Source organism: Copadichromis virginalis, linkage group LG15 (assembly GCF_057382275.1).
Source record: "Copadichromis virginalis isolate Kocher_CV1m ecotype Utaka linkage group LG15, C_Virginalis_male_GT1.1, whole genome shotgun sequence".
Classification (NCBI taxonomy): Eukaryota; Metazoa; Chordata; class Actinopteri; order Cichliformes; family Cichlidae; genus Copadichromis; species Copadichromis virginalis.
This window is the reverse complement of record NC_140632.1, coordinates 14881762-14903888: the sequence shown is the minus strand read 5'-3', so window position 1 is coordinate 14903888 and position 22127 is coordinate 14881762. Positions and strand designations below refer to the sequence as shown.

The 22127-nt window shown below is 40.1% G+C and overlaps 2 protein-coding genes across 2 annotated transcripts; one reads left to right on the top strand and one right to left on the bottom strand.

Moving 5' to 3' along the window:
- Window positions 1-138: 138 nt before the first annotated feature.
- rbm25b (RNA binding motif protein 25b) lies at window positions 139-13667 on the bottom strand. Its single transcript, XM_085432125.1, has 17 exons — window positions 13533-13667; window positions 12919-13019; window positions 12502-12716; window positions 12346-12403; window positions 12066-12226; window positions 11791-11976; window positions 11602-11685; window positions 8540-8817; window positions 8119-8236; window positions 7742-7831; window positions 6820-6893; window positions 5055-5205; window positions 4425-4836; window positions 3101-3396; window positions 2781-2879; window positions 2641-2688; window positions 139-1105 (listed from the first exon to the last, which is right to left on the bottom strand). Exons 2-17 carry the CDS (start codon window positions 12995-12997, stop codon window positions 1013-1015), a joined length of 2442 nt encoding a protein of 813 aa, XP_085288251.1. The 5' UTR covers window positions 12998-13019; window positions 13533-13667; the 3' UTR covers window positions 139-1012.
- Window positions 13668-15991: 2324 nt separating this feature from the next.
- On the top strand, window positions 15992-20585 carry hsp90ab1 (heat shock protein 90, alpha (cytosolic), class B member 1). Its single transcript, XM_085432135.1, has 11 exons — window positions 15992-16141; window positions 16261-16467; window positions 16579-16738; window positions 17065-17198; window positions 17280-17585; window positions 17694-17859; window positions 17975-18165; window positions 18659-18806; window positions 18918-19186; window positions 19632-19965; window positions 20057-20585. The coding sequence occupies exons 1-11, from the start codon at window positions 15992-15994 to the stop codon at window positions 20173-20175; spliced, it is 2184 nt and encodes a 727-aa protein (XP_085288261.1). The 3' UTR covers window positions 20176-20585.
- The last annotated feature ends 1542 nt before the right edge of the window (window positions 20586-22127 follow it).

Genomic DNA, 22127 nt, shown 5'->3' with positions numbered 1-22127 from the left:
TCTCGCCTTTTAGTTTTGTTTTTTTCAAATAGAGAGATTGTAATGAAGCCAACTGGAGATAGGTTTGACTGTATATCAGCGTATGAATGCCAAAACCCCTCAACATTGATTTAATATTCAGAAAACTTAGATCTCAAGTCAAATGATTATAAAAATTATTTATTCAAATGTTCACCAATACAAAAACAAATGGAGAGCATCTTCACAATTTCAATTGTTTTCGTTCTTAGCTCATTTTCCTATAGTGGTTATGACGTGTGCTTTTACAGCATTGAGGATGACACAGTGCCTATGGGTCTTGTCAGTAGACACATTTTAAATGACAACTAGATGTTTTAGAGATGGTCTGAAAACAACATGCCTGTTCGTCAGGAATGTGACAAGAAATTGAGGGAGAGGGGAAGAATTTGTGTGTACTGATTACAGAAATAAAATTCAGTTGCATCCAAAAACCCTTAATAAATACCCCTGTAATTATTTTAAAAACATAGCTGTAGTCATTCATACGCTTTAGTTTGTGTCTACTTAACCAACCCACATTCAACTGTAAGCCCAATTTCACAACTCAAAAGAATAGTTTGAGAAATGGTGAACTGTTTGTAGCAAACCTGCAAACTGTTCTCACTCGGTGTGTGTTGGCATGTGTATATATATATAAAAAAAAAGTATGCGACTAAAGGGTTTCATCTCCAACACAGTGACCCTGGGTGGCCAGAGCTGTAGCTTCTTCATAACCAAATAATGACAAACTGTATATACACAAAAGCACAGACACAATCAGCACCTGCAGAGTGGAGGAGGTGGATGCAGCCTGAGTATGTTTAAACAGAAGAAGGAGGGGGAAAAAAAAAAAGACCTAACAACTGGTGCAAATGTGAGAATGAGCAGAATCTGCAGTTACAGTCTGTACTGGTATGGTCAGTCACGTCTTCTGGGGTGACATAAATTCGCTACAGTATTATACACAATGAAGGTAAAGGAGAAGAGGAATTCATCTTCAGTCAGCCAACGATTATTTTACCAGCCCAATCTTCTTTGCTTCAGTTTCATAAATGAGCAACCGCCACATCTTCACTATGAAGACCTCAGCTTCTTCATCAAGAACCTGACCCGGAACAAACGGAAAGTTAGATATCGAAAGAAACTTAGAGGACTAACCAAAACTCATGACGTGTATGTGGAAAAGGTGAATATGTTAAAATACTGACCATGAACTGCTAATTAAAATACATCTCATTTGACATGGCTCTACTTGTGCCATCGAATGAGAGACATTAAAACATTTCAAGGCCAGTTTCTTTAAAGATCTTGAACTCTTAGTCAAATGTTACAATTTCAGTTGCCTTAAAGGGTTACATTTTTATCTGGCACTCACCTTGATCGATAAGAGGTGCGCCTGAAATCTCCCCTCATAAATCTCCCCCCACACATCTTAAATCAGATGGAACTAACATACTCTTCAGTTCATTAGGTACACCGTGCTAATACCTGTTGCACTCTTTTGCCTCCAGAATTGCCTTAATTCTTGATGTCCCTGATTTACTAAAGGCGCTAGAACCACTGCGCTGAGATTTTTGCTGATATGATGTGAATCTTGCACTTTTTCACATCTCAAAAGGTGCTTTCTTAGTTTGATATCAGGTGACTGGAGGCCCATTTGTGTACAGTGAACTCACTATTATGTTCAAAAAGCCAGTTTAAAATGATACGAGCTTTGTGACACATCCTCCTGGAATCAGAAGGCGAGTACACTGTACACGGATGTTCAGCAGAAATGCACAGGTAGGCTGCATAGTTTAGGTGATGCTCAGTTGGTACTAAGGGATCTAAAACGGGTTTAGAAAATATCCCCATACACTATAACGCAACCACCATCAAGCTAAACTGTTGATATAAGGTAGGATTCTGATCCTACCATATGACTGCTGCAGCAGAACTCAAGATTCAGTAGATCACTCAATACTTTTCAATCTTCTGTTGTCTGATTTTAATGAGACGGTGTGTGATCCAAGCCTCTGTTTCCTGTTCTCAGCTGACAGGAGTGGTCTTCTGCTGCTTTTGCCCATTCAGGTTCACGGTCTGACACGGTGTAGTCATAGATACTCTTCTGCATACTTTATTTGTAACAAGTGGGAAACTTGAATTACTGTGGCCTTCATATCAGCTCGAGCAGCCTGGCAACACTTTTGAACCCAGAGAACTGTCACTCACTGAATATTTTCTCTTTTTCAAACATTAGAGGTGGTTATATGGGAAAATCCCAGCAGATCAGCAGTTTCTGAAATATTTAGACCATGCTTGTGGCACCAAAAACTATGCTACGTCCAAAGCCATTTAAATCACCTTCCTTCCCCGTTTTGATGCTCAGTATAAATTTCAGCAGGCTGTCTTGATCAGGTCTACATACCTAAATGCATTGAGGTGCTGCAATGTGATTGGTTAACTAGATATTGACATTAAGCAGCTGAACAGGTGTACCTAATGAAGTGTATTTTGGTATAATTTGATTGAGAAGGTTAGTAAGGAGGTTTGTAAAAAAATAAATAAATAAATAAATTAAAAAAAACCTGCATCCTGGCAAGAAATACAATCACAGAGAAACCACATAAACAAGCATCTATAAACTGTGTCTTTGCTCACCATGGCAACATCGTCCAAGATAGTCTGCGGTGTACTGTGGGCCATCACCTGAAAGTACACAGAGGAAAATATCAGAAAGTTTACATTTTAATCGTTCCACTTTCTCTAAGACAGATGTCAACTAGTGACATGTCTATTACCTTGGAGCAGACAAAGTCCACTAACGTTGGCTCTTCCTCTCCGATGTACTCAATGATCTTTTTATTGATCCAGGGACGAACACGCCGTTCCATTAACGTCTGTAGGAAAAGGGATGACAAAGAGAAATATTCACCGTTTCTATATTATTTTTTAGCAATAAGCAGAAAATAAGGTTGTGAATTGACCCTCCTTGATCATTTAAATCCTGCGAGTAAAATATTCTTAGCACAGGTTTTCTTTTCTAACTTGCTTAATTATAAATGGATTAAAAATAAGACACACTCAGTGAGATGCCACAAATTGTCCCTCTTCTCCTCACCGTGTCAACCATGGACCAGTCCAGTGGGTACGAGAAGAGCTCGGGCTTTGCGGTGGGAATCTTTTCAATCAGGCTCTTGATGTGTTTGCGTTTCTCCTCAGCATTGGCTCCCTTTATGCTGGAAAGTCCAGCACCGTCCACCCCGAGGCTCTTGTCATCATCATAATCCAGGGGCACCAGCTTCCTCTTGCGCGGCTGCTCATCGGCCTCTTCGTCATCAAATTTGTCAAACACGCTGTCCACCGGAAGCTTCTTCCTCTTGCCGGCGTTGGGTTGACTGGGGCTTCCCGTGGCACCTGGCAAGGACACAGAGTTTAACTACTGTTCTGTCTGTAGTTAAGGAGCAAGAATTCTGTCTCTGCAACCCCAGAGTTATTTAAACGCCCTTAACAGCATCTGAAAATGTTGAAACAATTGAAACACCTGCCTGACATTCATATAGTTCATATCAAAGCTCATATTCAGGCACATTACCTTGCAAAAATGTACCTGATTAAAAACACTAAAAACACTGTCATAACTTCCATTTTGTTACTGTCGGATTAAAATTTCGATTCAAGAAAACATCAGATGTAAAACTGGAATTCTGCCAGATTTCATCTATTAAAGGAAAATTAGGTTTGATAAATGATGCCTGAGCAGATGACACCGATTAAAATAAGTCCCCCTCTGTTTTTCAGACGAATTTCATGATTCATATTCATATTCCTCAGTCCACTAGATGAAAATTGAGGCTCTGCTCTTTAATTATCTGTTGCCATGGTGAATATTGGTATTTGAGCTCCATTGATGATGGCTTTCTTTAAATACCCACAAACACTCAAAGTGAAGACACTGAGGTGACAGAAACAATGAAGTGGACGGGAGTCAGAGTTTGTTAAACATGCTTTCTGGAACACGGCCTGATCCATGTAGGAATCTGTGTATTATAGATTTGCTCCTATGAAGTTATTTAGCTTCAAAATAAATTAAAATATAGAAATATCCTTTCCTTCAGTCCAATTCACACTAACCAAACAGTGTAGCAGGTGCCAAATTACCTTGACTACATTCAGACAAGATCAAAACCTGAAGAAAAGCAACACATCACCTATTATTCTTTTTTTTTTACCCTAAAACCAGTTTTAAACAATTATTTGTCTATAGAATGCAACTTAAAAAAAATGCAAAAAACTTATTTCCTTGTTATGAATTTTTTTTTATCACTTATTGAACATTTTGCTACTTTTTGCCCATCAACTAATCGATTATTGAATTCATATTTACATGGGTATGCTGTGTGTCTGTTCATTCTGTAATGAGGTAAAAGATCTTTTAGACTCACCCAGTTTCAGGCTGAGGCCAATCTTTGGCCGGTGTTCCTCTTGCGGAAGAGCCTCAGGTGGGGAGTTTTCATGGGGGATGATGATGCCACAGGGTGACTCTTCCCCGGGCGTGTTGGGAGACACATTCCCACTGGCTGATGACACAGAAGGCGCTGCTGTGATTGGTCGCATTGTGGGCTTTAGGCGTGGTTTCACGTCTGGGTTGTCTTCATCGTTGTCATAATCTTCCTCCTCACCCTCTTCCACCTCGTTGTCGGACTGGGGGGGTCGTGAGCGTGAATCTGCCCTCTCCGGCTCCTGTCGGCGCTCCCGGTGATCTCGTGAACCCCTGTGGCGCTCACGTTCCTCCTCAGGTTCTGGCTCTTGGACGATGGGAGGTTGTCTCAGACGCTCCTCCTCTTCCTCCTCCATCTGGACCAATAACAGGCAGATATGCAGAAAATAATCATCCAATCACAGCATTTTACAGAAAAGAAGGTCAACAGATAATGACAGCTAGACGTACATAATGTGCAGAGCGACTCAGACGATAAAGTGACCTTCACACAGACAACAGACAGCATGCCCCACTCAGCTCAGACAGATACAGGCAAACACACACATTTATATTACATTACAGACAAGCATACCCTGCGTAGCTCTGCGTCTGGGTCTGGATGTCCCTCGTCTAACAGCCTCTGTCTGATCTCTTCCAGCTCCTCCTTCTCCCTCTTCCTGTCACGCTCATCCGCCTCCATCTCCTTCTCTCGGTCTCTGAGACGCTTCTGCAGTGCACTGCCCCTAGGGGTCATACGGAAAATAACAGCTTTCAGAACAATGGCTGCAGTACTGCATGCGCTGCCATGAGCCACATGTGGGTCACACAGGATCTGCTGATAGTGAGGAGGCCCTATTGTGTATGCTCTGTTTTGTTTTGGTTTTTTTATTTCTTACCCCCCAAAAAAAGGAAAAAAAAAAAGAAAAAAGAAAAAGAATAATAAGAAAAGAAATTGGCTTATTTAAAGTCCTACACATGCTCTAATTCTAATTAAATTTTGCACGTGTCAGGTCTACTGATAATATACACATGTTATGGGCATGTGCATGGGTGGAGCAAAATGACTCTATAGCACCGTTCTGCAAAACAGGAGCCCCGCTGCTGTGTTGTGTGTATATGTATAACATTTAATAAACATGCGTAACACAGCACGGTACACACACAAAAATAAATAAATAAATAATAAAATTAAATAAATAAAAACTCTTGTAGGTAAATTGCAAAGGATTTAAGTTTTCACTGAAGAGCGCCCCTATGTTGCCATAGAAAATTTCAATCATTCCCCATGAAATTTTAATTTCCTGTAATTCACTCATTAACCAAACTTCTCATGTTTGATAAGGGTCTGCCTCTGAACATGGGCGTGGCAGTATTTAACTATAATCATAGATTAGCGGCTATGAATATGGTTACATATTGCCATCTGGAAATGTCATGTAAAACTCTTGCAGCCACTACCATAAAATTTTGAGATTGCTCATTTCATCCCATGCCATCCCAACAACAGACTGTTCTCTCTGTTGAGGTCAGGAAAGCGATTCCGCTCCCTGAAGACCAACACAGAGAGACTGAGGAGGAGCTTCTTCCCGCAGGCGATACGGTCTCTCAATCACACCACCACACAGTACTGACCCACACATATAGTTCTTACACACACACTGGACATTCTGGACATTGTTTTCACTTCATCACTTAAATCACTTTAAGCATATTTGCACTGCACAAGACATAATGTGGATTGCACAACACTGGACATTATATTCTTCATTTCCAGTTAATACTTGTACAGCTGCTGTTATTGTGTATATATTTATATTTCTTCATACATTCTTATATAGTTCTATATTGTGTATTTTGTTGTACAGTTATTTTATTTTCAACTTTAATTTATATATTTTATCTTATTCTTTCCCAGTTAAATTTACCCTTCATTCTAATTTGTGTTGTACAGTTATTTCCTTTTTAACCTTAATTTATATTTTATTCCTTCCTAGTTAAATTTACCCTTTTTAATTTTTCATATTTATTTCCTATCTTATTCATAGCCTTTCCTTTTTTGTTTTCTTTAGGTCACGAGCAGTTGTCCAAGCATTTCACTACATATCGTACTGTGTATGACTGTGTACGTGACAAATAAAATTTGAATTTGAATTTTGAATTTGAATTCCTTCACTGTATGTGTCAATATTAGGTCACATTCATAGTGCTGCCTGGTGGCAACAGGAAATCGGCAGTGTATGGCAAACAACATTATATGTATAGGAAATTTGTTAGAGTGGATTTATAGTGACCTATAATTAGCCAATTAGGATCCTGCATAAGTGCATTTGTTTTTGATGACCTGGGTTAACACTCACCTGTAATACTTGGGGTCATCTCTGTCATCATCATAGTCTTCAAGAAACTCTTTTAACCGTTTGCCTTCTTTAATCTAATGAAAACAAAGGACAAAAATGAACTTCTCCACAAAAATTACTTCTAACAAATTCTACCTGTCTGAATTAGTAAACTAAATCATATGAACACAGCATGGACAACACAAGATATGAAGTGGAATTCTTTTTAACTGACAAAAATAGCAGACTTCAAACTCGTTAAATGCATCCCACAAAGACAACATTTCAACGTTTTAGCTTAAAACTGAAAAACAGACGTGTTTAGGTAGTTTTGCGGGAAAAACTGACTGCTCTGCTATAAAATATAATCAACATACCCAGGATATGACTTCCTTATCTGGCTTTAATCACACCAAGATAAAAAAAATTAGGCTAAGCATTTACACAAAGGTGGTTATCAATTCGATAAGGCAGCCTTGGGTCTAACTATAAGTGCATTCAGATGAACAGGGTGTGTTAGTGGGTCTGTTAGTAAAGAATTCAAACTAGTAAGCAGGTTTAGCCTTCTTGCAAATCTTAAATTAAATTTGGCGAGTACAAGGCTTAGGGTGCAGACCATCTCAAAAACATACAAAGCCTCCAACTACCTGCACCCTGAGGTCCAAAGGTTTCTCCAAACAAGGCAATACCTTTTCCAGAAAACTGATTAGTTTGAAGGCTGTGGCTCTGTGTGTTCATCTCTTATCTCTATTCTAACCTTTACCAGAGCAGGTTAAGTCTGCAGCGCAACATATCAATGTAGTCTGGTAATAAATAAACCACTTTAACTCTGTAACCCCAGAGTTAACCCCAAAGTTACTTTGCTATCCCAAGTTAAATAAATACAGTATGAACTTAACTTGTATAATAGTACAGAACCAGTGATCATTCAGAACCCGCTTACCATTTCTCGTCGGCGTTCATCTTCTCTCTCAGCTTCCTTAGCATAATCCCGTGCCTTCTTCCTCTCCCTCAGCTCCCAGTTTTTCAGCCGCTACAACAAATATATTGTCAGGCAAGCTGCAAACATCACACAAGAACTACCCCTAGCTAAGGTAAACGAGTAATACAAGGGCTGTTACTCTGCTAAAAATAGAAATGATGCTGAAGATTTATTGGATTTTTTTTGACTATTAAGAATCATTTTAATTGAATTTTACTGCTTGTATTGACTTTCTCAGACAAACAGTTTGTATAGTAGGAAATAGAAGCTGTGACCTCACTGCTAGTAGGATAGCTTCAGCGCATGGCTTTTATCATTTTTAGCACAGCCAGTCCCACCTCTTGATAGGCTGCTTCCTTGTCTCGAAGTTTCCTCTCCAGTTTCCTGCGTTCATATGCTTCTTCTTCATCCTCTTGGTCTCTCTTCTTTTCTCTGTCTCTGTCTCGGCTGACCTCCCTGCAACAATGAAATCATAGATACATTTTCTTTTATTTGTGACCATATAGAAACACATGGCAAATCCAAGTACTAAGGTGTTGATCAAGCATGGTACATAGTCTTAAGGAGTTTCATCAAAATGAGATGATATGAATTTTAACATTTCAATTTAAAATTCAAGCGGTTTCAATTAAATCCTGAGAAAATCAGCTTGCAGAAACTTGTCAGAATTCAGTCACCAGCAAAGTACCTGCAAACATTTGCATGTGTTTAATTGCAACATGTGTCTTTATACATTATTCTGGGTTTTTTTTGCTTCACCTGGATCGGCTGCGGTCGGCACTCCTGTCACGGCTTCTGTCTCTCTCCCGTTCTCGCTCTCGTTCCCTTTCCCTGGTCCTGCGGTCACGGTCTTTGTCTCTGTCTCGATCTCTGTCTCTCTCACGTTCTCGTTCCCTCTCCCGTTCCCGCTCTCGCTCCTTTTCCCTCTCGCGGTCCCGCCGCTCTCTTTCCCGCTCTCGCTCTTTTTCCCGTTCCCTCCTTTCACGTTCAAACTCCAGCCGCTCCTTCTCTCGTTTATCCTTCTCTTCCTCAAGTTTCTGCAGAGTAAAATACAGACAGGTTCAGCTTATGCCACACAAGATGCAGGGAGCCCCTGCAACCAATTCACAGCTGTGCACAGATCAAGTGGTTTCCAGGTTTTGGTTTCATAGATGAACATGCTCTTTGCTAATCAGCGCAAAGCTTGTATAAGAAGCCAGAATCCTAAATGGAAAACCAGGAACAATCAAAAAGCTCTCCCCCCACAGAGAGACAGCTTCAACATTAATCTAAAACTATAGGACAAAGTTTATTGCTTGAAGCCTGCAGCATAAACTACAGCTTAGCAAGAATAGAACTGGAAACCACTTTAATGGCCTTAAAGACCCGTGGAACATATCCAACTTGAGGCATTCATAACAAAAAAAACAAAAACAAAAGAAAACGCGGGAAATGACAATGCTTTTTGTCTCCTTAAGAGTCCTCCTCTCAGAACAAGGAAAACAAAAACAGAAAACAGGCATCAGTCTTTTTTTTTGAACTAGTTATTTGTGACTTACAGGTGTTGAACTATGGACTCAGCCCTTCGCTGCCCTTACAAGCCTTTTAAGTTAGGCCTGGGAGGAAAGCAGGTCACACGGTATACAAGGGAAAAATGTTATGGGATTCTGTCTTGCTTAAGCATCATCATTATCATCGTCATCAAACAACAACAGCCTTTCCTTCAATGAGTAACATGGCATTTGGTATTTTTGCTAAAATCAAAAAAATAAACATTATGAACATCAGTTATATTTCTGAACAGATAAATGAAATTGTAGAAACGGTCTTACCCCTGCAGAAGTCTTCAGGAGCTCTTCAGGACTGATTATTCACACACACACACACACATACACACCAAACTCTGGTTTTATGGACATCACACACAAGGCTTTAACCAGAATTCCTTTGCAGTTATACTGGCATCTGATGCAAAATAAGACTTTTAAAAACAATGATTGAATATACTGAGCCTTAATATAATACTATGTTCATCATTTTGCATTCCTCTTACATTGGCACTGTTGTATTTGAGGTTAGATGGAAAATAACTTTACAAAGTTTTCTTGTACAAGTCATATGCAGTCAGTTGGTCTTTACAATAACTAACTAATTAAAAGCCTTGGGTGTTATGCATCTCAAGAGAAAGAAACATGTGACATGACAGAGATAACATAGATGTTAATTATTTTAAAAATCTATAACGCTCCAGTTAAATTGTCTTTATATTATTTAATACCCTAGCTCTAATTAAAATCTATGATTTCACGTTAGGTGTTTTTTTCCTTTCTTTTAATTTTTTTTTTTACTTACCTCTGCATTGTCTGCCAAGGCTAAATAAACATGCGACCATGTAAAAAATAAATTTAATTCTATTTATTTATAGTAAGCATGTATGGGTGTATATAAGCAGTAATATTTAGGCAAACTTATAATTATAAAGAAAAATCTGGTATTATTAAAACATTTTGCAAAAATACTTTCAGCATTTAAGTGCTTCTTTTAATTTTCTTTCCCCATAAAAAGCCTGAATTCACTCCCTGCAAAGTCACTCACTAAAAACTGATTAACCACATTAAATAATCATAATGATATTGAATTAAGTATGACTTCTTTTTTTCCTCTGGGGCTAAAAATCAATCAGCCCAAATATGGTAGGTCACAACAGGCAGCAGAAATTTCTCCCTTTGTTTAAACGCTGTTTTGGCAAGATCACGATTACAGCTGGAGGACACTTCAAGCAAACCACAGTTATGCATCCAAAACCCAACTAGATTGCTACCGTCCCTGTTGTTTTAATAAAAATTTGAATTTAAACAGTTGATTGAATAAACTCACTAACTAATCGTTCATAAAAAAATAAAAACTAATGCAGAGAGAGTAAGATATTTATCAAATGGAAGAGAGAGAAGAAAGAAATTCCACAACAAAACATACAGAGAGCACGTACCTTGTTAGTCTTCAGATCATCTTACTGCTGTGGAGAGGGCGCCCCCACCCCACACTAGAATAATAAGGCTACAGCCAAAGTCACTGCAGTAGTTACTGAGTCCTTGTGCTTCAACATGAACACCATTATGACAGACCATAATTTACAGAGGACTCGCACAGGTTCACTGACTCATCAGCTTTCGAGTGAAGCACCAATGCTGTCATAAATTCAGGATGATCTAGGGAAACTGTCTTTGCGTGGTGGAAAGGTTGGCTAAATCAAGGCCAACACACACACACACAACTGAGCAGCACAGTTGCCCCAATGCAAGTCCTCAAGAGGGGGACGCCCAGTATATGTATATAGTAAATGAAGGCTGATACTTACATCCTATCCTGGCAACTTTTTCCAAAGCTCTGAGATTCATCTTGCTTTAGTCACCATATGATCACTATCATAATGGTGGGGTTTAATGAATAGATTAGCTTTTAAGTAACTTTACATCGTCTCCATGCATTTTTGTGTGATGAATGAAGATATGGATCTATAATGGTCACACCTAGATAGTTTGGCAATAGTGGCAGGTGTCAAATCACGCCTGAGAAAGGTGACAAGAATACACTAGCTGTCTGCCCACTTGTAGTGTTCAAACATTGAAAATAAAACATTTCATATAGTTTAGGGCAGAATAATATGTTTGGTGGTGTTGTTTTAGGGACCGCCAATCTATAGTAGAGTATGCATGTTACTGAGTTAGGGCAAAAAAAAAAAACAAAAAAAAAAACTGTGTCAACTAAATGTGCAAGCTCTAGGAGTGAACTGCTGTCCAAAACCTGAAATGTCAACTACAAGATCAAAGAAGCCACTTTACCTTGTGAGTGTCACGAAATTTACTAATCTCTCTGGAAATCAGGTCCCTCTTGTCCTCCTCCATGTCAATAGTGTTTATGTCATCCTGAGGAAAAACAACGCATTGACAGGTTGAAATAACAATGCTCACTTTCAAGCTAAGGAGTAAACAAAACAGTAGCACAAGTTAACAATTAATCAAGGTTAGCACCTCTTCTTTTTTCTCCTTTTTTCTCTTTCGTCGCTGGGACTCATCATCCTGTGAAGGTGCATTAAGTTCCGCAGCATATTCCCGCATCAGTCCATCGATGGCGCCCTTGATAATCTGATCTTTCTTCTTTGTCTCCTCATCTAACACTTCTTCCTCATCCTCTCCTGCATCTTCACTCTTTTTATCCTGTCAATAAAATGAGTCAAGTTTAGCAATTTTTCACCTTCTCTAGCTGTTGCAAACATTTATTTGAATTGCTGTTACAAAATTCATACCCCATTTGCAGTCTTCTTCTTGGCCTTCCACTCATCCAGCTGTGCTTTTGTCTTGGCATCAACTTTCACAAGTAGGTTTTTATCTCCAATCTGGAGGTCGTGAAGCAGTCGTAAGGCTCGCAGTGTGGACTCTGGCTCCTTGTACTCACAGAAACCAAAAGCTGGAACAAATATTGACATATAAATAGACATAAGGGCATGATCAAATGTTTATTTATAGACTGAATTGACGGTTTGCCATGTATCTAGATATTCTTCATCTTTTAATAATAAAAATTACCTTGAAGCTTGCCAGAGGCTCCTTGTACTCTCTTCCAGCTCAAAACAATTCCACATTTCTATATAATTACAAAGAAAAAATAAAGTTGTCAACTTAAGAGGGTGTCTGCCTTTGCTGGTGTAGTTCTACAAATAGAATGGGTGTTCCCCATCTTACCGCCAGCAGCTGTCTGATCAACATGTCTGAAGCCTTTTCTGATATGTTCCCCACAAACACTGTTGTGGTGGGGCCACTGTTCTCATCACTGTCTTTGGCAATCACAGCAATGGTTTCCCTCTTAGGGACTGCAGGCTTGCTGAGCACTGGTACTGAAGAAACCATTACTGGTGTGGGGGCCATGATACCCATGTGAACTGGGATCATAGGGGCTCCTGAAACAGCCAAAGAAAACATGCAACAAGCAATTACACCATTTTCACTTAAGATCTATGACTGCAGATTAGTAAAACGATTCTCAAATATTTTCAGTAATGTAGCGAATCTCAACTACCGTGTTGCGAATATGCCTCTTAATAATGACATTGTGGTAAACCTGAAACAAAACAGACGAACGCCAAACAGAAGGGTGCTTACCTGGGGGGAAGCCTGTGTACTGAGGAGGGATGCCTGGAGGTGGCAACAGCGGCCGATTTAAATGAGGGGGGAAGGACATTGTGGAAGTGAACTGGACCAACCTGAAGAAAGAACCAAGATACCCGTTATCAGCAGCACCAGATGTGTAATTAAATCAAGTCCTCTAAACAATGTAAATTAGAACAAAGAGCCAAACTTGTAAAAAGATTAGTTTAACCCAACAACACTATAAGTGAGAAAGCACAGCGATGTTCATTGGTATCTAGTCATATGAATTTGAAGTACCCGTCGGTGACTTCTGCTGCCCAGCAGCAACAATACTTAAACTTAGCTTAGCTCAATGGGATGGCGTTTGTAGGGTGACTATTATAAAGTCCCAGGAGCCACGTATTGTTATTGTGTTACAACGAGTTAATTTGTTCACTGTTTATGCGGCCAAAAAACTAGCAGCTTAGTTAGCTAAAGCTAGCACCGAGCACGCTCCAGTGTCCCCGGCATAGACTTAGGCTAAGCTAATATTAGCGCAACCTGGCGTTACTTAACAAACAACACTCAACTATTAGCGGGCAAAGTTAAAGTTCAAGATAAATCTACACATGCCCAGGTATACATACCTTTAATCAGGCGGTGTTTAAAAGAATAAAAATATTCTCAGAAGGTTAGTAATTGTGAAAATTCCTCTAACGTTCCAAATGTTGGATTAGCACGTTGGCTAGTCGGGCCTTCAAAAAAAAAACATTTGACGCAAGCGCTTTACGAGCAACACTACATGAGCGCTTGCTTTGTACACCAAGACTTGACCACTGGACGGAGTTTACTAACGATACTAGTATCTACTGCGGCAATAACTGTACTACTATTATTACTAGCATTAGAGTATAGTTTTATACTAGTATTATAATATTAACATCCATAAGAAAAATCACTACTCTTATTATTATTAATATTTAGATAGCATTCCTAAAGGTCGTCTAGAAGGTTAATGAAACATAACGTTAGGGAGCGTTTGTCGATGTTGAAGGTTTGCTGGGTTAAAAATAGATTTCAATACTATAAGATAACTCCTGCACTTGTATGTACTACTTTGTGGAAATTTTAAGACACCGTCAATTTAGATTTTTATTTAATTACATTAATATGTAATCCAAAGACGTAGTCTATTATTTGTGCATAGGAGATCCTCCATAATGTCTTTTACGAATAAAATAATAATTTTGACATCCGACAGAATAAATATCTGAAGATTAATTATTTATTTATTGCATAAGCAGCGTTTTGGTTTTGTTTATTTGTTTTGTTTGTATGTTCGTTTTGTTTTTTGTCGGTGCCTCTCCGAGACAGCGGCTGTTATGTGAAGACTGCGACTGACATCGCGTGACGTCACTTTAGGCGGGATTTTCATGGAAAGTGCTAGAAGAAACGAAGCACACCCTGCATGTTTTTGAATATTCCTCCATCAGATTAAAAAGATCCAAAGTATTTGTTGGTCTCTCGGGAAATTAACAGTATACTTGTGAGTTTTATTGACTTTATTTGTTAGACTGATTTAAATTCTACATTGATAGCATATCGCGGCAGCTCTGGAAACTGGTATAAAATAGATCGGTTCTTACAATACTTTCGTTTTTGGTTTTAACGGCCACAAGATGGCAGCAATGATGCGCTTGTCTCAGAAATAAAACTGTAATACTGTGTTTTCCAGGAGATTAGTATAGTGTTTTTGGATTCACTTTACTAATTAATCTTGAAAAAGTCCCCTTGTGTTTGTATACCTAATATAATGGCTTTAAATCTCCAGAGATTTGTTTTCTTTAGTACACATTGCACTTCAATCCACTGAATTAATACCTGCTAAAATGTCTTAATAATATCATATTTATTTATTTAGCTATCGTATTTCCTCAAGTCTTCATTCAAACTCATCACATGGTGAATGTAGCCTTAAAACATTAACTGTAATTCACTTGATGCACTTCTCCTTACTAGATGGCGCACCGCGGATGGATACGACTGCACCGTGAAGCACGTGTATAAAGATACCGGTCTATTAAAAGGAGGCCCCTTTCCATTTCTCTGCGTCAGACAGCATAAGGGATAGCGATTTGGTTGCATTTTATTCAAGAAAAGTCAACGAAATTAACAAGGTATGTAGACGAGCGTTTTCTTGTCGGTTGCTACGTGCTTTAACCTTTGATATTTGACCTTTTATTAAACAGTCATTGAAGTATACAGCTCCTATTCTCACGAGTTACGGTTGTAACCTTAAGTAACTCTGGTCAGGGACAGCTAACATATCAAAGTTATCACTGTAGTAGTCAGAATTTTGGATTTTAATTACTGTGGAGTAAGAAATGTTTACACTTGTCATGTAGACGTCGAGCAGTGTAAATGCTGCACTCTGCCGCACTGCCCCAGCCGTGTGTAGTACCAAGGCAGGTGTGGTGTGGCGAACATGACAGCGCTGTATCTGTTCATATATTGTACGACTGGTCCACATTAACAGAATAAATCCTCTTAAATGTTTATAAGAATAAAGTGAACTGGCTTGAGTCGATTTCGCTTAGTCCCCGTTGTTCACGTTGCTCTCGCGTTTCTATAAAACGCACGAGTTAGTCTCAAGTTGCCAATGCTTTCAGATTTATGCTAGTCTTAAGTGACTGGTGTTTTTAGCTGTTATTTATTCGAATTGGTGGCAGAGCCGTTTTATATGACAGTCACGTTTGCCGTCGTTAATACATGGCTTTAAGTTGCTCTTCTGGGGGAACCTATTTTGCCGCATTGCATAAGCTTTTTTTTCGTTATTTTCATCAGTAGCTTTTCCTTAGCACGTGTTTGCGGGGTCCATTGTCTGCCGCTCGACGCCATGTTGGTTAACGGCCACTTCCGCAACATGACGGCAGTTATCCATATTATGTAACCGACTTCTGACAGGATCAAACGACGATACAATTTGCGAAACTGAAAGTAGTTGAATGTATGTAGTTTAACCGGATCTGTCTCCCCGTAATTAGCTTTATCATCCTGTTTCCATCGAAATCCACCCATTTTATTAAAGCATACACAAACTGTTTTAATGCAGATGCCTGAAGAAATGCACCAAGATGAGGAGGCTGAGACCTTTGCCTTCCAGGCTGAGATCGCTCAGCTGATGTCGCTGATCATCAACACCTTTTATTCCAACAAAGAGATCTTTCTCAGGGAGTTGATTTCCAATGCTTCTGATGTAAGTTAGCAGGCGCAGAGCTTTTCATTCAGTACTAATGCATTTATTTTTAGCCTTTTTTGTGTTTCTGAATGCTTTAAAGAATGTTAGTTTTAATCCTGTTGTTTAAACATTTGCAGGCTCTGGACAAAATCCGCTATGAAAGCCTGACTGATCCCTCCAAGCTCGACAGTGGCAAGGATCTGAAAATTGACATCGTTCCCAATAAGGCTGAACGCACCCTGACCTTGGTCGATACTGGAATTGGTATGACCAAAGCCGACCTCATTAACAACCTGGGTACCATCGCAAAGTCTGGTACCAAGGCCTTCATGGAGGCCCTGCAGGTATGAAGGGAATACATCATGGAACTGTAGGGACGCTTTATAAGAGGACAGCATTTTCCATGTTCGCAATTGAGCTGAAATCTAACATTAGAACTGACTGTGTTCCTCTAGGCTGGTGCTGACATCTCCATGATTGGTCAGTTTGGTGTGGGTTTTTACTCTGCCTACCTTGTTGCTGAGAAAGTGGTTGTCATCACAAAGCACAATGATGATGAGCAGTATGCCTGGGAGTCCTCTGCTGGAGGTTCCTTCACAGTCAAGGTTGACAACAGTAAGTGTGTTGATGTTACAATATCAGAACTAAACCTGTTTTTAAATATTGTGGGTACATCTAAGGATGTCCCTGATTGCGCATTAATTGGAAGCAGTTCTTACTATTAATGGTCTTGATGTTGTTAATTGTGTATTGTTTTTCATGTGTCTGAGGTTACGATGTAGCTTTAAAATATTACGAGGGTGGTTTTCATTCTTGGCGTTAAAGTTGGGATCGTCCTTTAGAGGCTTGAATATGGAGTTGAAGTATCTAAAAAATCGAATCTTGAATCCATGGACACTGTTTAGTACAAAATGTATTAAAAGCATCACAACTGTTCACAGGTGAGCCCATCGGCCGTGGAACAAAGATCATCCTGTACCTGAAGGATGATCAGACAGAGTACATCGAGGAGAAGAGGGTCAAGGAGATCGTGAAGAAGCACTCTCAATTCATTGGCTACCCAATCACCCTCTTTGTAAGTGACTTGTAGAGAGGACGTTGTTAGAATACAGTTGAAGAACAGCAAAGTAAAAATTAAAGTAATGTGACTCTGCAGGTGGAGAAGGAGCGTGACAAGGAGGTCAGTGACGACGAGGCAGAGGAAGAAAAGGCAGAAAAGGAGGAGAAAGAGGAAGGTGAGGACAAGCCAAAGATTGAGGATGTTGGCTCAGATGATGAGGAGGACTCTAAAGACAAGGACAAGAAGAAGAAAAAGAAGATCAAGGAGAAGTACATCGACCAGGAGGAGCTGAACAAGACCAAGCCCATCTGGACCAGGAATCCTGACGACATCACAAACGAAGAATACGGCGAGTTCTACAAGAGTCTGACCAATGACTGGGAGGATCACCTCGCCGTTAAGGTAAGCAGGTTAACCTGAACAGCTCTTCCATGTTTTAATTGGCCTACTGGGCTTTTAATCTAGTCATAAACTACAAATAAAGCTAAACTGAGTCATTTTCCTCTACAGCACTTCTCAGTGGAAGGCCAGCTGGAGTTCCGTGCCTTGCTCTTTATCCCCCGCCGTGCGCCTTTTGACCTCTTTGAGAACAAGAAAAAGAAGAATAACATCAAGCTCTACGTCAGGAGAGTCTTCATCATGGACAACTGTGAAGAGCTCATCCCTGAGTATCTGAGTAAGATGACTTGCTTTTTACCTTTAGTCTGAAAGTACTTTAATTTACAGCTTAGCACACAGTAAAGAATTGCTTAAAGGCAAAGGTTTAGTGTAGCATTTGTATGCTATTCCAGACTTTATCCGTGGTGTTGTGGACTCCGAGGACCTGCCCCTGAACATCTCCAGAGAAATGCTGCAGCAGAGCAAGATCCTGAAAGTCATTCGTAAAAACATCGTCAAGAAATGTCTTGAGCTTTTTGCTGAACTGGGTGAGGATAAAGAAAACTACAAGAAGTTCTACGAAGCCTTCTCAAAGAACCTCAAGGTATTTATAATATTCTAGATACTTTTCTTTTTTTCTTTGACTTTAGGAAAGTTGGCTCTTAAAATTCTCTTCGTTTCATGTCCGTGCATCTTCATGGACCTCAAAGGTTTACCTCTTTATTCTTTAATCTGGTTTGTAAAGCCCTCTTGTTCTTCAAAGTAGTGTAGATGTTTTTGTAGTAAACAGATATTTAAAACCCAGTAGAATAGCTGTTTTGGCATTTATGTAATTCCATGCAGTCAAATCTGCATTAGGAATAGGAACTTCCTACATTTATGCTGCAGCCTGAAAACATGAATTTAATTAAAAGCCTAAAGTGACAAACTATTCATGCAGTGTGCAATGTCAGTGTGACTAGAATTCTGACATTGCTGGCAGTCCATCTCACCTGACCATACACAGGTGGGATTGACGTTTTACTTGAATCCATTAACCTACTGGTGTATGAGGTTGTTTTTGGATAAGATGATAAATCTTATTTGTTCACTTGTAGCTGGGTGTGCACGAGGACTCGCAAAACCGCAAGAAGCTGTCTGAGCTGCTGCGTTACCACAGCTCCCAGTCCGGTGACGAGACTACCTCCCTCTCGGAGTACGTGACCCGCATGAAGGAAAACCAGAAATCCATCTACTACATTACTGGTGAGTAAAATAAACCTTAAGTAGCTTCTGAAATGGTAGGAGAGAACTGCATTTACACAAGTTTTAAAAATGCAGTTTTATTCAAACTTTATCGCTTTTTGTCATTTGTAGGTGAGAGTAAGGATCAGGTGGCCAACTCTGCCTTTGTTGAACGTGTCCGTAAGCGTGGTTTTGAGGTCTTGTACATGACGGAGCCCATTGATGAGTACTGTGTCCAGCAGTTGAAGGAGTTTGATGGCAAGACCCTGGTCTCTGTCACCAAAGAGGGTCTGGAGCTGCCAGAGGATGAGGAGGAGAAGAAAAAGATGGAGGATGACAAGGCTAAATTTGAGAACCTCTGCAAGCTCATGAAGGAGATCCTTGACAAGAAAGTGGAGAAGGTCGGTAATCCTAATGAGAGCCCAACTAAGATTAACCCAAACTTCCATTCGTGCTCTAACATTTAGGGTCTCAAAGTTCACAGCTGTAGATGACAGGATTTTGTTTGGTAACAGGTAGTCTAATTGGTCCCAACTTCTACTGTGGTGAGTTCCTGCAGTCTTGGTGTGATGCGAATGATTTGTATTCTTTGCCAGATGTGGCACTGTACATGTTTGAAATCTGAACCCTAAAGTGAATGCAGTCAAACTCGTGCTTGTTGCAGTAATGTGCATCTAGTACTTACGTTTTTGCAAGGATTTGGGGAAGTAAACTAACTAGACTAGATTTAAAGTTGTAATGTGCTGGTATTATTTCTAACATGCTTGACTAACTTGACTTTGTCTCCTTAAATTATCAGATGTCACCTGAGCCTCTTTAAATCTTAATGTCTTCTTTGTCCTTCAGGTAACTGTGTCAAACAGACTGGTGTCATCCCCCTGCTGCATTGTGACAAGTACTTATGGCTGGACCGCCAACATGGAGAGGATCATGAAGGCCCAGGCACTCAGGGACAACTCCACCATGGGCTACATGATGGCCAAGAAGCACCTGGAGATCAACCCTGACCACCCCATCATGGAGACTCTCAGGCAGAAGGCTGAGGCTGACAAGAACGACAAGGCTGTGAAGGACCTAGTCATCCTGCTGTTCGAAACCGCACTGCTGTCGTCAGGCTTCTCCCTGGACGACCCACAGACTCACTCAAACCGCATCTACAGAATGATCAAACTTGGTCTTGGTAAGAAAACTGTGCAGATCCAGACCCTCTTTACTTTCTAGAAGTGGGTATCGATCTAGGTGAACAACTCCTTTCCTTTTTTTGCTCTCAGGTATTGACGATGACGACATTCCCGCAGAGGAGACCACCACTACAGCAGTCCCAGATGAGATGCCTCCCCTAGAAGGCGAAGCTGAGGACGATGCTTCACGCATGGAAGAAGTGGATTAAACAAGATGGCACCCCAAATTTCAACACATAATCCTCCCTTTCCAACTGTTCATCCTTAAACTGTAAAAAAAATAGCTATTAATGTTGTGTGGTGGACCAATATTGGTGCTCTTGAGTGTGGCACCTCACACTGAAGAGCTCTTTAAGAGGCTGTCTTGATTTTTCCTGTAGAAGTTCATGGTGACGCCACATTTGTTTTAATGAGAACCCTGTTGCACTGAGTTTTAAATGTCAGAGCGGTAAATGTGTGAACACAAGTACATTCCACAGTCGCATCTGGAGGGTTTGGGGAGTGCTGTTCACGTGCAACACTGCATGGAGAGAGGACTGTATGATTCCTTTGCCTGAGTTCAGGCTCGTCTGTAATTCCAAGTCTTGTTTTGCAAAAAAATTAAAGATGTGAGACCTTATTTGTCTTGTAGTATTTTTATGCCTTAGTTTAAATTCCCTAAGTGTTTGCACACATACTTGGACCTGGCACACTTCTTCAAAATTCTTACTGGGGCAGTTGGTCAATGTATCCACTAGGTGGGGACATGCTACAGTGTGAGAGCCATTTCCAAACATCAGCATGCAAGTGGTTTAGAACCAGAAGAATGAGTTTTGTAAGTGTTACTATTGTAAATAGTAGACCCGCCCTGCGCCTTGATTAAAGCTGCATCAAAATGCCAACTACATTACATATTAACTCATTCACTGCCAATGGCTGGCAGTGAATGAGTTAATGTATGATCTGGTCAGTTTAATGTAAATCTACTTTGTCTTCTCACTAAAATCTGTAATTTCTCTTTAAGACCTCTCATACAGCTGCATAAATTACAGTGCAGGTGTGCCTGAGAAGGGAGTAAAAAGAAACGAAGTAATCCTGTTAATCTGACAAAGAACGGCACTGAGAAATGCAGATCGTTGCATTAAAGGACAGCCATGTGCTGGAGGCACGTGTTTCTTCAAAGCGTGAGGCGGTATCAGCTGAACACTTGGGGGAAATGTAGAGCGTGTAGCTTTCCTGGAAGTCGTGTTTTGTACAAGCTTGAGTAGGTGGCAGCAGTTTTTCTACTCTTGTCAGTAAAACAGTGATGTGTGGGTGTCTGTCCCCTCACACACTAACTCACTCACACTCGCTCCAGTCAAAGTGATAGTGAGGAAACTTGAGCTCTGTCATTCAGAAACTGACTCCGCTGCTTCTTTGCCACCTCTTATCTCTATGACTTGACCACCTTCTTAAGACTTGCGCTGTGTGCGCAAATACTGACAACGTTATGTAAATGTAAAAATACGGCACAAAGTGACAGTGGGACTAACGGCATCAACCAGGCACGGTTAGTAAAGGTCATGTTAAACTTGCCATGACAGTAAGGGAAAGCTGACTGTGCAAAGTATATTACAATAAATATGTGGACACTGAACATGAAAATTAAGTTGCTACTACAGCAGTGAGCCCCTTTAATCAGGGGTGTAGCCATATAGTGAAGCTTGGGCTGACCGTGTCCCTCAGTGCCATTCTCTACCCTGTGTTGTCCTATCAGTAACACCATAATGAACCAGTCCATTTCTGTAAAAGTAAATGAGTTGGTTTTTTAAGGATATCAGTGTAAATATCACCGTATAATCAACACATCTACGTTTCTCAGCCACTTAAGAGCATTGTGTGCATTTGGAGCCTATCCCAGCCTATCCCCCACTCAAACCCCTAACAGTAGTTAATGATACAGTAGTATGTTTTTAAAATCTAAATATCTTTAAGGATTGGATAAGACCATCCCCATGACACAGTTAGGGAACTGTGTGTTCCCTTGATGTGTCTTTGCAAACCCTACTCACCTTGCAGCAGCAGTGCAAGTCTTTTTCTCTCCATGTGGTATGGTGTAGATAAAGACATGCCTGAGGTTGGCTTGGAAGGTACACCACTTGTTGCTATACCTTGTCATGTTTTCCTGGCTGATGTTTGTAGC

Coding starts and splice junctions, on each gene's coding strand:
- rbm25b (XM_085432125.1), bottom strand. CDS start 12,997: ATGTCCTTCCCCCCTCATTTAAATCGGCCGCTGTTGCCACCTCCAGGC. Junction 4,837..5,054: donor CAGACGCAGAGCTACGCAGG/GTATGCTTGTCT, acceptor TTATTGGTCCAG/ATGGAGGAGGAAGAGGAGGA. Junction 3,397..4,424: donor TGGCCTCAGCCTGAAACTGG/GTGAGTCTAAAA, acceptor TGTCCTTGCCAG/GTGCCACGGGAAGCCCCAGT.
- hsp90ab1 (XM_085432135.1), top strand. CDS start 15,992: ATGCAGATGCCTGAAGAAATGCACCAAGATGAGGAGGCTGAGACCTTT. Junction 16,142..16,260: donor TGATTTCCAATGCTTCTGAT/GTAAGTTAGCAG, acceptor AAACATTTGCAG/GCTCTGGACAAAATCCGCTA. Junction 18,166..18,658: donor CCTTCTCAAAGAACCTCAAG/GTATTTATAATA, acceptor GTTCACTTGTAG/CTGGGTGTGCACGAGGACTC.